Source organism: Poecilia reticulata, chromosome 16 (genome assembly GCF_904066995.2).
Source record: "Poecilia reticulata chromosome 16, P_reticulata-male-v2, whole genome shotgun sequence".
Taxonomy (NCBI): Eukaryota; Metazoa; Chordata; class Actinopteri; order Cyprinodontiformes; family Poeciliidae; genus Poecilia; species Poecilia reticulata.
This window is the reverse complement of record NC_088845.1, coordinates 17,333,373-17,348,667: the sequence shown is the minus strand read 5'-3', so window position 1 is coordinate 17,348,667 and position 15,295 is coordinate 17,333,373. Positions and strand designations below refer to the sequence as shown.

Genomic DNA, 15,295 nt, shown 5'->3' with positions numbered 1-15,295 from the left:
CAGCCCCTGTTCTGGTCATTCTACAGAGTTTCTGTCAGATTAGGTCTAAAGATTAGAAAACTGTAATTTTCTTCTGTGAAGTTGCTCTTTTGTTGGTTTAGATGTATCCCTGCATTCACCACAATACTGAAAAAATGAACTCCCACCTAAAGGCTTTGGACTGACTGATAGTTGGAATTGTTCATTTAATTTCATTCGTACTCATGATGCCTCCACCCCCATCTGTTATGGTAGGTGTTGTTTTCGAGATGTGCAGTTTTGTTTTTGTGTCAAACATTTATTTTAAGAATTGTGTCCCAAAATTTCCAGTTTGGTTTTAGCAGACTATAGCTTATTCTTCCACAAAGTTTTTTGGAAATTTGAGCCACATGGTTTTGGTAGTTTTCTTTAGAAAAGCCATCATCAGTTCTTCATTCCTACAGGATGTCCTAAGATAACCCCTTGGTGGAAGACAGAAGAAATCTAGTTAAAGTAACATCACTGTTGGACAAATTCAATTCAAATTCAAAAATACTTCATTGATCCCAAAGGGAAATTAAATAAATGTCTAAACGCAATAATGTCTTCTAGACATGCATGAAGTTGTTGCTCAACTGGAAAACTCCTTTAGTGACAAACTGCTGCATCCTTGGTGCACAAAAGAGCGTTATCACAGATCTTTCCCAGCTGCTGTTAAGACCTTATAACCATCACTTTACATCCTTTCTGTTATTTGCACATCCTTCCTGATTTTTCTAATTTCTTGTAAATGGTTTATGTGTACAAATATACATATCTTGTATACCTTCTAAAATTATTCTACTCATTTCTTTTAATATGATTATGCTATTCTTGGTAACTACAATATTATTTATTTGTGTTATGCTGTTAATTTGCCTCTTCTAATTTTGCTTTTTCAGTGACCAGTTTCCATTTGGTCTTTTCTTCAACTTGGAGAAATGTCCAGATTTAGTGTTTTTTGCCATTCCCTGAGGAATTGTTTATTCTCCTCTCCTGGTTGATACCTTTGTACAGAGATATTATTTTGATTCTTTCAAATCTTGCTGTGAACTTTGGTTTTAGCTGAAGGATCTAATTGAGAAAATGTCGGGTATATTCTACCAGGATAGCTGAACATTATTAAAAAATTTTTTAGATTTGCTGTGATTGACCATAACTGTGAACTCAGGAAGGCCGAGTGGTGAAAATCTGATCAGAAACTGCTTTAATATGTAGTATTAGTGTTAGTTTTAATTTAATTGTTGCCTCACTAACATATTGAATTTTTACAGCAGTGTCAGGAGTGATTTTTAGATCTACTGCAGACTCCTCTGTGGCTTTTATTTCATTTGGACTACAGAAATAATGCAAATCAACCCCTTCACCTCCAGGTTTGCTAAATCGATGTTTTTCCTCTAAAATTTCTATCATTTTTACTCTCCGAAGTTTGTCTTATTTAATGCAAGCCATCTTTATAGAGAGCCACTGGTGTTGCTCAGAGCAAGGAGGACAGACAGGAAGCTGTCTCGGCTCATTATGTTGCCCACTCGATAAGTAAGCGTATGTTGCTTTAGGTTGAGTTGTGACCTTCAGTGTGTTTTTGTTGCAGGCCTCAGCGACGTCCAGCCCAGGATCAGCTTCCCCCGGCTCGCAGGTTCACGCGGCAGCTGTCAACGGAGATAGAAGCGTCCTCGTCAAACTCATCACAGGTGAGACACACGCTGGCGTTCATCAGTAGCTCCCTCTGCTGCAGTACGCTCTGTCAGTACTAGCACACCTGCTGAACATGTGTAAAAAGCCTTAAACCTCACAATTGAAGAATGTAAAACAGTCCCAACATTTCATTTGGGTACATGTTCAAATTCAGCACTTGGCCTCATGCAATAACATGTAGAGAAAGGAGCGAGGGGTTTCTTTACACAATCTGTGTAGATCAGCAACCGTTTTAGTCCATTTCCTCCTCATTCTTACAGAATAAAATTTGAGCCACAAATGTAATACATAGCAACATATTGTGAAATTCAAGGTGTGACAATCATTTAATTTCTACTTTTAATAAAAATAGACCCTGCACAAGAGAAAAATATACTTTATTGAGTACAACAAGGCGAGTTGAGTTCACATTTCTGAAACAAAGCACACAACCTCATTATTTAAAATCTTACCAAATCAAAAAGAGTGGCTGCAGAAAGTTGCATTTCCTTTTGCTTTTATGTTTAAATGCATTGCTTATATTTCTGTAATTCTGTATGCTAATGTTATTAAGAGACTCTGTGGGTTCATGGTTTCTATATTACTGGATCCCTATACTGGACAGTTGATTTTCTACCTGGAGAACAAATCAAGCATTTTCCGTTTCGTGGTGGAGGTGACCAGATTTTTATTTAAAATGTCAACGTTTCAAATAGTTCACACAGTAACATCCACTGTGACTGGGTTCTGCAAGCCTTTGTGAGAGGAACCAGTTAAATTCAATTTATTTACATCGCACCAATTCACAACAAATGTCATCTTGAGGCACTGTGCAAAGAAAATCATTTCAATTTAATCACACGTGCATTCTGATTGTAGTTAAGAATCAGTGCATTAAACTCATTTAATTATTTAAAGTAGTTTTAAAAGTTTCTGTCTCAGGAAATCACATTGCATCAAGTCAGTGACTTGCATCAATCGTCCAGACAGATTCTCGGCCCAAAGCATCACACATCCTCTACCATACTTAACAGTAACAGTGAGCAGGAGATGTTTCACTGCAGCTTGTTGGCTCAGTTAGTCTCAACTAAATAAAACAGACAGTTCCAGTTGAGTTTAGCAAATGGGATGTTTTTAAATTTGTGTTGGTTTGGGAGAAAAGGGCGCATCCAGCCATGTTTCTCAAAGTCTCAGTTGTATAAAACTTTTAAAATATTTTTTTACATTTTTTTTGTTTCCTGATTTATTCTTGTCGTTCCTGTTTTGAAGAGCAGAAGAGAAAGATGAGCCTCCTTATCATATTATATAAAGGAGAATTAATAACTAAAAGTTTCGAGATTAACCTAAAAAGGGAAAGAAAAAAACATAGTTTATTTACATTATTTAGACATTTTTAGTGAGTAGATGTGAAGAGAAGCTGGATGTGAAGGAAAACAGACGTTTTTGTGCATTTAAAAACTACTCTACGAGTAAATGTGTAAAACTTGTTCTTTCAAATGCAGAATAACTAACTCTTGAATGTGCATGTGTAGCGGAGCCCCAGTTGAGGGACCAGGAGGACCAGTTTGGCCGCACCCCCTTGATGTACTGTGTGCTGGCCGACCGGCTGGACTGCGCTGAGGTTCTGCTGAAGGCCGGCGCCTCGGTCAACAAGACGGACCACAGCCAGAGGAGCGCTCTGCACTTGGCAGCACAGAAGGTACCGACGCCCACAGACGCACAGTGGAGCTCAATCAAGCATTTACCGTTCTTTATACATTTTGTAATACATATGGCAAAAAAAAGCTGCCCATCAAAGTGAAGTTAAATAAGCTCATGTGGGGAGCTAGTGCCCCCTAGTGGCTGCCACCAAAGCCTGAGGGTTTATGTGTGGTATTATTGATTAATACGTAATGATTAAGGACAAACACTGCAGCTGTGAGTTTTTACTCTGCACAAAACTTTACAAAGTATTTTCAAACTAGATTCTAGTGCAAATATCTTGAAATAACCTACAAGTAACTTTTCAGCAAGAACCAAGAACTTGTTTCAAGTCAGTTTATTCCTTAATATTGATGAAAAAGTACTAGTATAAGTGAAATAATCTGCCAGTGAAAAAATATATTTTACTCTTATTATATGGGGAAAATATCTTGTATTGCACTATAATCTAGGCCAAAAATACTTTTGTGTTTCTGCAGTGTAAATTATGCTTTTATATGTAAAGAGTTATTCCACTCTTTTGTAACACAGCTGCATGTGACAATAATACTAATCTTGCTACTTTTGATGCAGGATCATCATATCGTTAAGAAGAGATGGGAGGTAATAGGTTATTGGGTGGGATCTCAGCGATGGGAAGTGCATGTGTGTGTGTGTGTGTGTGTGTGTGTGTGTGTGTGTGTGTGTGTGTGTGTGTGTGTGTGCGTGTGTGTGTGTGTGTGTGTGCGTGTGTGTGTGTGTGTGTGTGTGTGTGGGGGTGTGTGTGTGTGTGCGTGGGGGTGTGTGTGGGGGCGTGTGGGGGCGTGTGTGTGTGGGGGCGTGTGTGTGCGTGTGTGTGTGTGTGTGTTTGAGTTGGGGGATGCAAGTGATGGGAAGCCCTGTCTCTTTGACATCTGATCAATAAGTGGCTGAGACAGCAAGAGAGACCAGGGATTACTGATCTAATTGGACTGAGAATGGAGAGGACAGGATTACACACACACACCCACAACCACGCGCACACATCTACCCACACAAACACACACGCTCGCCTCCACAGTCAAGATGCATCCTCACACACAAGATAGATCTGTCAGACTGTGGCTTTGCACCCTCAGAAAGGCAAATATACAAAAGCGCGGCCACACGTGCGCACGGCGTGGACATGCTGCCGTCGCCTGAGCTCTCCGCTGCGATGCATCACCCAGGGGGCCCGGTAGTTAAAGAGGCCAGGAATGAGGGTGATAATGATGTGGAGGGGGATGACAGGCAGACGTGGCTGCTGTTTACTGTTTAACAGCTCATCACAAGCGCTCAGTGGCAAGGCAGGAGGAAGGGGACGGAGATGGATGACCTGCGGATTGAAGCAGACGCCGCTGGAAAAGCCCTGTGGGTGTGGGAGTGTGTGTGACACCGCTGCCGGTTCATGACTGCCGTTGAGAAGAATGGCTGATTTCTGAAATTCCCATCAGCGCGGTTCATTCCGGCGGTGTGTTTGCAGGCCAACGTGCGCTTCCTGAAGTTGCTCCTGTCCAGGCGTGCCAACTGTCTGCAGAAGGATTTGGAGGGCATGACCCCCCTCCACCTGGCCACGCGACACCCGTCTCCCAAAGCCCTCGCCCTGCTGCTCAAACATATCGGGCCTGGAGAGGTGGACACGCAGGACAAAAATAAGGTTCTATGATCCAGACACACACATACGCATGCAAAACTATTCATCTGCCTCCATCTATTTCACGTTACGTCCGTAAACTTAAGCACATTTTATCAGGATTTGATACCCCAGACCAGCGGTTTGCAACCTGTGGTCCCTACAAAACCAAAAAGGAATTGATTATGGATGCAGCAAATTGTCAATTCGGGAGTTTTTCAGCAAGTTCATGTGCAGAATGTGCTTTGAATATCTACAACAAGCTTTTTAAAATAACTATATTCAAACTAGGCTACCTGTCTTTCTTTATTTTTCATATTTATAGAAAAGGCTCACGTCATTGTACATTTTTCTTCTGGGTTCTTTTGTAATAAAGGATTCATTTTATTCTGAATATAGAAATACCATCCATTTTCTTGCACCCTTGTCCCTCAGTGGGGTCAGGAGGGTTCCTGGTGCCTATTTTCAGCTAGCGTACTGGGTGAGAGGCGGGGTCACCCTGGACAGGTCGCCAGTCTGTCGCAGGGCAACACAGAGACACACAACCATGCACACACACACACTCACACCTAGGGGCAATTTGGAGAGGCCAATTAACCTGACAGTCATGTTTTTGGACTGTGGGAGGAAACTGGAGTGCCTGGAGAGAACCCACGCACGCACAGGGAGAACATGCAAACTCCATGCAGAAAGACCCGGGCCGGGAATTGAACCCAGAACCTTCTTGCTGCAAGGCAACAGCTCTACCTACTGTGCCACTGTGCAGCCCAATAATATAGAAATACATTCTAGTATATTTTCTTTTAGTCTTTCATAATAAAACATTTTATGTAGTACATAAAAATCATTTGTTGTGGCTCTAGGCGAGTTTTCTTTTGTAGTATCGGGGACGAAAGAGGCTCTCTGAATGGAAAAGGTTGCTGACTCCTCCTGCGCTAGACCAAAACAAATAGAACTAAAGTGGAAAAAAAATAAAAGTTTTACAATCATAATCTGAATAGTGTGGGTTGCATCTGTGTGCAAAGCCCTTTACTCTCATATTGTCCCCAAATTCAGAGCAAGTAAGTTGAGTCATTCTGTTGAAATGTGATTATGAACCCAGCTGTTCAGCGGATTGTTAGAACAGCATCATGAAGACAACGAAACACAGCAGACAAGTCAGGAAGAAAGCTATGGGGAAGTTTAAAGAAGAGTTAAATTATGAAACAATAACCCACCATCTCAAAAGGCATTGTTTCATCTAATCTGGCGAGGGCATAATGCCAAACCTACCAAGACACCTAAACTAAAAACCTGTGCAAAGAGAGCCTTAATCAGAGAAGAAGTCAAGATGTCCATGGTAACTCTGGAGGAGCTGCAGAGATGTACAGTTTAGATAGAACAACCTGCAGAAAGATCAACTACCAATCAGTCGCTCTGTTAATTTGGCCATTGGGGAAGTGTGGCAAGAGGGAGCTCTGTTATGAAAGAAGGCAATAGCAAGTTCTGTTTTCAGTTTGTCAGAAGCAATGCAGGGGAAACAGCAAACATGTAGAAGAAGATGCTTTGCTCACATGAAAGTAGATTTAATGGCATACATGCAAAGTGCTGTGTGGAGCTGTAAAACTCCCCATCAAACCCAATCGAAACAGAAACAACATTTTGTTTTTGTAAAGTGCCTCAAGACAGCATTTGTTGCAAATTGGCACAATATAAATAAACTGAATTGAATTTCAACTCAGTTAAGTCTTGAGCAATCCTGTAAAAAAAAAAAAAAACAAGACATGAGCCTGAACGCAGGTTATTTTTCCATCAGGACAACTATCCTAAACATCCAGACAAAGCTACAACAGGATAGTTTAGATCAAAGTCATTCATGCATTTGAACGGCCCAGTCCAATTAGGAATCTGCGGCAAGACTGAGGAAAAAAGACAAATAGTCATCCAGCTGACTGAGGTTGAGCTGTTAAGCAGGAAAGAATGGGAACAGATTTTAGTCCCTAAATGTTCAAAGCTGGTTTTAAAAAAAAAAAACTCAAAATTTGCAGCTGCAGATGCAGCGGACCGAAGTGTTGACTCAATGGTATGAAGAAATCATAGATGCTTGCAAAACCATTCAGAATTTTATTTGGGAAAAAATGTAACTAACTATTTAGAATTTTTCCTCCCGTTCTTGTCAACACACTCCTCTGTGTTTGTCCATGACATAAAATCTCAATGACACACTCTGCAGTGTGTGGCTGTAGTAGAGTGAAATGTAAAAAGTTCAAGCGGTAGGAATACGTTCTCGCTGTAATTTCTCATTTAGAAAGCAGCCGGCCCAGGCGTCTGACCAATAACCTGCGGAGAGATAACTGACCGGATCAGGATAGTTTCCTTGAAACGCGCTCGCACACAACGGCAAGTGATGCAACAGTCTGCGTCTTTGTTCTGTGTTTTCCTGATAAGACCACAAACACACTGTCCCCTCTGTCTGCGGGAGCTGATGTGTATCTGACATCAGTATTTAGTTTTGTAATAATCCAATATGCATCATCGCGTCAGATGACAGTGGTTTCAGCAGATCTCAGAATAGCTCAGCAGCCGTCACGGAGTCAGTATCTGAGTTAGGATCTCTGGGCCGCTGCGGGGCCTTCAATACAAGCTTTGTGTTGCACGTTCCTTCATATTTCCTGACCGTGTCATAGTAGAGTAATTTTCTGAACGTAAGTGGAAACCTCAGCCCCACAGCAATCCCTCTGTCTCCTCCGGCCTCATTCATCCATCTCTGTCCATCGCCTTTTATTGTTTTTTTTGTTGCCTGTTTACAGCAAACCGCTCTTCACTGGTCAGCATTTTATAACCGACCGGAGCACGTCCGCCTTCTCATCAAGCACGATTCCAACATCGGCATCCCAGACAGCGAGGGCAAGATTCCTCTGCACTGGGCTGCACACAGTCAGGAGGCCAGCGCCACGCAAACTGTCCGCTGCATACTGGTACACACTAACACACACACGCACACACACACGTACACATCTAAATCTGCCATCCTCACTCATCGGTCTGCATGTCTGTGTGTAAAGGAAGCAGCGCCCACCGAGTCCCTGCTGAACTGGCAGGACTACGAGGGTCGGACGCCCTTGCACTTTGCCGTTGCCGACGGAAACGAGGCAGTGGTTGAGGTGTTAACGTCTTATGAGGGTTGCAACGTCACAGCTTATGATAACCTCTTCAGAACACCACTGCACTGGGCGGCGCTGCTGGGTGAGTGGAAACACGTGGGCCGCACAGGTTTCCCGTCACTCAGAGTGTTTTCCAGATCTGAATAAGTCGGGAAAACAGAATAAGAGTTTGAAAGAATCTAATATTTCTATATGTTTTCCAGGCCTCATTACCGATACTGTTGTCTAAAAATCGTCCTTCATTCTCCTTCCTTCTGTGCCACCTGTTTTTCTTCCTTCGGTCCTTCTTGTGTCCTTATTTCCTCCTTCCTTTGTGTCTTTCCTATCTTGCTCAATTCCTAGCTCCCTTCCTCCTTTGTGGAGCCCCTTAAATGTGTCCTTTCTTTATCTCCTTGTGTTCTTCCCTTCCTCGTTACCTTGTGTCCTTCCTCCTGTCATTCTTATTTGTCTCCTTTCTTGTTTCCGTTTCTCCCATCTTCCTTACTTGTATCATTCCCTCCTACCTTGTGACCTTTCATCTTTTCTTCCATGTGTCATTCATATATTCCTCCTTAGTGCCCATCCTTCATTTTATATTTCTTCCTGGTGTCCTTTCCTTCCTTCCTCCTTTGTGTTGTTTCTTAAATGTGTCCTTTCTTTCTTTCCTTGTGTTTTTCCTTTCTGCTCTATATCCATCCTTCCTTAATTATGCCTTGATGTCCTTCTTTCTGTCATCCTTAGTTGTCTTTATTCTATTTTCGGTTCTCCCTTCCTCTTATTTATCTGTCTCTCTGTCCTTCCATACCTCATGTCCATCCTCCCTTTTTTCTTTGATTAATTTCTTGTTTTCTTCCTTTCCTTCCTTATGTCCTACCTCTGTTCTCACCTTTCTTTCATTTTCATTATCAATATCAGCCAAAAAATCATGGTAAACTTTATTATTTCATATTTTAAACTGAACACAAAGGATGGAGAAATCTGGAAAGTTGACTCTGTAAAGGTTCAATTTTTACATGGAAGACAGGAAGGAAGCCTGAAGATGCCACTAACAAGCTGTGACTGTGTTTAGCAGTAATGTTCTGAATATACAAATATGATGTTTGGTGACACAAAAAGTATAAGGTCAAGTAGAAAATGCGCACAATGCTGATAAAAAGACAGACTTGTGTTCAACAAAACATGAATCTAAAACAATATAGACCTCAGTGCAGTTCTCCTGGGTTTAATAGATGCAACAAGTATAAAAAAATAAAAAACAGCATAAATGCATTCAACCTGAATTCAGATTACTTGACTTCACACCTGGCAAAATTTAATGAATGTTTTTAACATGGAATGGAATAAATCTCAGCTAGTCCTTTAGTTAAAGCACAGAGAGATCAGAAAGGATCAAAGATCTCACTACGTAAAGGTATCAGTCAGGAGAAGAGTATATTGTCCGTATGCACAGTGGAAACATTATAGAAACTGGACATTTCCCAGAACTGATGAAACGTCAAGACAGAAGCCGGTCAGCGATGCTTCCAAGAAACTGAAGGAGCTGCATGAATTTCTCACAAGGACTGATTGTGTTCCTCATGTGACAATAATCTCATATAATCTCCATATATCTGGACTCAGGAGTAGAGCTGCTAGACAGAAGCCTTTTCATAAAGAACTAGCAAAAACCTTCCAGTGGGAGAATGTGTGTTAGGCTCTGATGAAACAAATTTTGATCATGTTGTACCTTTCCATGAAGGAAGGGTTCAACCATCATTTCAGATTCTCAGATTCATGTCTCTACCTCTCTAACTTTATCTCCTCCTGATGTGAAAACTGATTTCTTTTGTTAGGACATGCAAGAATTGTCCATCTGCTGCTGGAGAGAAACACGTCTGGGACGATTCCTTCAGACAGCCTAGGAGCAACACCGCTGCATTATGGGGCTCAGAGCAACAACGCTGTGAGTTGTCCAGTACTTTAGCCAAATAAGCTGAGTTAAATCTTTCCCAACAAAGGAAAATTGTTAACCTCTGTTGCCTCTTGTGTCATATTGAGTCCATTTAACACCGTTGATAGACTGCTGCTGTCTTTCTCTGCGCTTGAAGGAGACGGTCGGCGTGTTTCTGTCTCACCCGTCTGAGAAAGACGAGCCCGACCTGGAGGGCCGAACGGCCTTCATGTGGGCCGCCGGGAAGGGAAGCGATGAAGTCATCCGCACCATGCTCACCCTCGTCCCTCGCATCGACATCAACATGGCCGACAAGTATGGCGGCACCGGTGAGAAACTTTATTGATAATAATGGGGTTGAGAAAAAAAGCTAAATCAGTACCGTGAACATAGAGCATAGAACAAAACAGCAATGCTAGCAAACATAAATATATAGAAATGTATACAGTATATAAAAAAAACAAATAAGAACTTGTCTTAATGGCTTTAATGTATTTTAATAAGTGTTCCTCTTTAAATATTGAGAATCAAAGTTTAATTTATGTCTACAATACTTAATAAAATTAGGTTGATTATGTAAGATTGGTTTGTTTTATTAGGGGAATAAGAGGAAAATCCAAACAATTTATTTAGAGAAGTTAGGGAAAAGTTATTGAGAGTTTTTAAATGTACAAAAATCTTGTCAGAAAATATGAGAAAGGACAGAACCAGCAAAATTTACAGCGATCTTATCCTCAGAGTTGTCAGAATGACAAGTTCATGCACTGTAAAACATTTGAGCCGCTTTTAGTTGCGTCTACTATCTTCTACTCTTTAAGTCAAATAAATTTAGCGAGTTTTAAGACTTTGAACCTAAACGTGTGAGTTTGTCTTTTTATCAATTTTGTCAAACTTCCAAGAGTTGAATAAACCAGTTTTTGGGTTAGCACTTAAAAAACTGAAAGAAGAAAAATGGAGGAGTGGGAACTATTTCCCAGAATGCTTAGCGGCATATTTTACTATCCTGTGTTGCTATGTTAATTAGATGGAAGTGTGTTACATTGGTCTACCTCTTGTGTGTTATTAAGGCAAATATTTATTTTTAAACGTGAGGATAATGTCCTGTTCACACAAAATATTTTTGAGCAGAATTCATTGCGATGTCTAATAAAATTCATTAATAAAAATTAATTCAATTTGAAACAAGAATTTAAATGATTCTAAGGTAAAATAACTTGATAATGTGAGTAAAAAGAATAGAGAAATGTGTTCTCTAACTAGGTAAGCGCAGTTTTTTTCTTGCATATTGTGAAATAATTATTTGGCTTAAACTGAAGCATTATATTAAAGCTCACAATTCAAGATTAATGAACTTAAGAAAGCAATGTTTGGACAACTTGTCTCTTGTTCTTAAATCAACTTCATGAACTTTAATTTCTGAGTAAAACCAAAACAATTTTCTTGTTGACTTAAATTGCATTTTTAAGGTAGCAGGTGGACTTTCATTTTACAACAGTGCGTCAATGTGCTTTATGTAAAAACTTGCAGGGATAAAATCTTAAAAGACACTTATTAATAATCAAACATTTAGACAGAAGACATCAGATTTTTCTCCCAGTTCAGGACTGACTCAAGGTTATTCCAATAAGAGATCACATTTGGAACAGAGACAATGTGTTTCATTAATAAGGCACGTATATCCCAGTTGTTTTTTCACCCTGCTGACTCGAGCCAGCAGGGTCCAGACATGGAGGAGTCAGTACAGAAGTTATAGAGGACTTAAGAAGCATTATAACACCAGACAGGATAGCGTCAAGGAAAACACAGAACTGGGTCAAACCGAGTTCTGTCAGGCCTCCCCTTTGACATACATGACATACTGTGTATGTGCATAATCTCCATGGCAACAACGCATTGGTCTAACCAGCTGGGAATAGTTTATCCGTGCTGGAGCCATGGAGCCATGGGCGACAGTACTGACTGGAGCCTGAATCACTGAATCACGCTCTTGACTCGATACAATGAGGAGGAGGAAGTGATTCACACATCCCGAAGGCGTATATTGTGTCAATTTAAAAGACTTTGAAATCGTTGTTGTCCAAACAGCGCTCCATGCGGCCTCTCTGTCGGGCCATGTGAGCACGGTGAAGCTGCTGCTGGAGAAGGGAGCGACAGTCGACTCCCTGGACGTCATGAAGCACACGCCGCTGTTTCGTGCCTGTGAGATGGGATACAGAGATGTTATCCTCACGCTCATCAAAGGTGGGTGCGACTCTTACATGTTGGCAAATGTAGTTTTTATGGCGTTAAAACTTCTTTAACTTTTCCGCATTTTGTCACATCACAGCCGCGAAAATCGTTGTGTCTTATTTTGATTTTACACCGGGAGGATACATAATGCTGCATCTTAATATTGAAAGCCATGTATCCCCGTCCTTCCACTGCACAATTAGGCACCACTTTGAGCTAATCTACTACATGAACGCCCAATAAAATGCTCTGAGGTTTGTGTTTTAACACGGATCTCTGCAGGGCACCTAGACTGTCACTGTGGAAAACATAACTACTTTGCTCCTTTATTAACTTTGTTGTTCTTTATATTTCCAAAACAAATAAATGTAGGCTCTGCTTGTCCGGAGCTGGTTGATGTGGACGGTCACACTGCTCTCCACTGGGCAGCTCTGGGGGGGAACGCCGAGGTCTGCCAGATACTGATGGAGAACGGGATCAGTCCCAATGTCCAGGTACTGATAGGAATATTTCCAAAATTAAAAGAGGATTTAAGAGTTTTTGTTGTTGTCACTTTTGAAGTGCACAGTGGCACAGTTGGTAGCTCTGCTGCCTCGCAGCAAGAATGTCCTGGTTTTGAATCCCATCCTGGAGCCTCTGCATGATGGGTTAATTGGATTTTATTTTGTTTGAGACAAGGTTTCATCTGCTTTTATCCTCCTCTAATTTAAAGGGCAAACGTAACCAACTCTTCACTTATTGAGGGTTAGCCATCTGTCTTTATTTGAAAGTAAATGATCTTGATTAGAGTCATTTAAGCTTCCCATGATTCACACTTTCTCGTAATCTTGTAAAGTAATTTTGAGTAATGGGTCATAGTGGCTTTCTTTGGATTTTGGCAGCTATTTTAACCTATTCATGTGCACCTTGTGTAGCTAACCATGATGGTAGATGGGGCGAGATGAGTGGACGCTTAGAGACTTGAGGAGAAAAGAAACAGACTAGATAACAAAAATAAAAAAAATTATCTGCACTATTTTGTAAAAGTTCCGTTAATTACTTATCTTTTTGTTTATGCCAATTGTTATACAAACTATGTCTACTATTTTCTGTTAAAGTGTATAATTTTTTGTATTTATAAGAAAATAAGCAATAGCAACCATGTAGGCTTTGACAGCCTGTTACATTTAGACACTAATGGTTTATCTCTTGGGCTTTGGACCCTTTGATAAAGCCTTCGGAGTCACAGGACCTAATAAAATGAAAAATAAAGCCTTATTCTGACTTAAAACACTCTGATACTTTATTTCTGTTTTAAACGAGCCATAAACTGTAGAGGAAAGAGTGAGAAAGCAGTTACTGTTCAAATAAATATTGCTAAAAACCTTCAAGAAGCGTAAAGTTTTGTTGATCAATCATAAGAACGTCTGGCTTTCGTAAAGGTTTGAGTCGAAGAGAGAATGAGACGTTTCTTTGTTCGGCCGCAGGATCACGCAGGACGCACTCCATTGCAGTGCGCTGCATACGGCGGTTACATCACGTGCATGGCGGTTCTGATGGAAAACAACGCTGACCCAAATATACAGGACAAGGAGGTGAAGACACACTTGCACATGTGTTTGATTTGGGTTAAAAGAAGGTCATATTAACCGAGTTCCTTTTTTGTGGGAGCACAGGGGCGGACTGCGCTTCACTGGTCCTGCAACAACGGGTACCTGGATGCTGTGAAGCTGCTCCTGGGCTACAACGCCTTCCCCAACCAGATGGAGCACACCGAGGAGAGGTGAGGAGGGGGGCCGTTGGAGCCGAGGCCAGGCAGATGGCTATAAGACTAACACTGCTTATGTTGCGCAGATATACGCCTCTGGACTACGCTCTGCTGGGGGGGCACAGCGAGGTGATACAGTTCATGCTGGAGCATGGCGCTCTGTCCATCGCCGCCATCCAGGACATCGCCGCTGCCACCATCCAGGCCGTCTACAAGGGCTACACCGTCCGAAAGGCCTTCAGGGAGAGGAAGCAGCTCCTCATGCGACACGAGCAGCTGCGCAAGGACGCAGCCAAGTGAGAGAGGAGCAAACAGCAGCACACACACAGCAACACACACTTAGCATATTTGAAGATACTTTCTCTCTGAGCAGCCCCCACCTGTACACTGATTCCTAACTATTGATGCAGTTTCATCGTTCCTTCTGTCAATCTTAACACAAAATCAACTTGAAATCCATTCATCTTTCTATGTAATTGTTGACTCTTCCAGAGGACGGTGTCTCTTCCTGCCTATTTGTCCCTCGTTGTAGTTTTAGTCTTTGTTGTCCATCTCCTCGTCTGTCTCTTTTTCTGTCGTCAGTAAACAGATGCGTCTTCTCTCTGTCTCTGGCCTCCAGTTTGCTCTTCGTTGGTTATTTGCTCACCTGTCTCACCTTTGTTTTAATTAGTAGATTCTTTTTTCAAACAGGGAACAAATTATTCTTTTTTTGATTTTCAAAAAAATGTATTAATGAAGTGAGGAAATTTAAATGTGTAGTTTACGCCCTGGTAGATGTTTTTTTGAGCTGTGCTCACTCTGTTGCTGAATGATTACAGAAAAATTAAATAGATTAGAAGGAAAGGAAATTAAATAGAAGGAAAGTAGTAATTGTAAAGTAGAAGTAAAATGATTGAGCCCCCTGTACTTTGATGCCCATCCATCCATCCATTTTCTTCCGCTTCATCCGGGGTCGGGTTGCGGGGGCAGCAGCTTCAGAAGGGAGGCCCAGACTTCCCTCTGCCCAGCCACTTCTTCCAGCTCCTCCGGGGGAACCCCAAGGCGTTCCCAGGCCAGCCGAGAGACATAATCCCTCCAGCGTGTCCTGGGTCTTCCCCGAGGTCTCCTCCCGGTGGGACGTGCCCGGAACACCTCACCAGGGAGGCGTCCAGGAAGCATCCTTACCAGATGCCCGAGCCACCTCAACTGGCTCCTCTCGACGTGTAGGAGCAGCGGCTCTACTCTGAGTCCCTCCCGGATGACCGAGCTTCTCACCCTATCTCTAA

At 41.7% G+C, this 15,295-nt stretch overlaps 1 protein-coding gene across 4 annotated transcripts in view; it reads left to right on the top strand.

The window, feature by feature from the left end:
* Positions 1-15,295, top strand: part of invs (inversin) — a 31,266-nt gene that overhangs the window by 8,758 nt on the left and 7,213 nt on the right. For all 4 annotated transcript variants that reach the window (XM_008432629.2, XM_008432628.2, XM_081597409.1 and 1 more), the window contains exons 3-14: positions 1,589-1,688; positions 3,204-3,370; positions 4,853-5,026; positions 7,792-7,959; positions 8,047-8,227; positions 9,957-10,066; positions 10,212-10,383; positions 12,140-12,295; positions 12,656-12,777; positions 13,750-13,857; positions 13,939-14,045; positions 14,117-14,326. In XM_008432629.2, the coding sequence (XP_008430851.1) occupies positions 1,589-1,688; positions 3,204-3,370; positions 4,853-5,026; positions 7,792-7,959; positions 8,047-8,227; positions 9,957-10,066; positions 10,212-10,383; positions 12,140-12,295; positions 12,656-12,777; positions 13,750-13,857; positions 13,939-14,045; positions 14,117-14,326 (1,775 nt within the window). The remainder of the gene's footprint in view (positions 1-1,588; positions 1,689-3,203; positions 3,371-4,852; positions 5,027-7,791; positions 7,960-8,046; positions 8,228-9,956; positions 10,067-10,211; positions 10,384-12,139; positions 12,296-12,655; positions 12,778-13,749; positions 13,858-13,938; positions 14,046-14,116; positions 14,327-15,295) is intronic.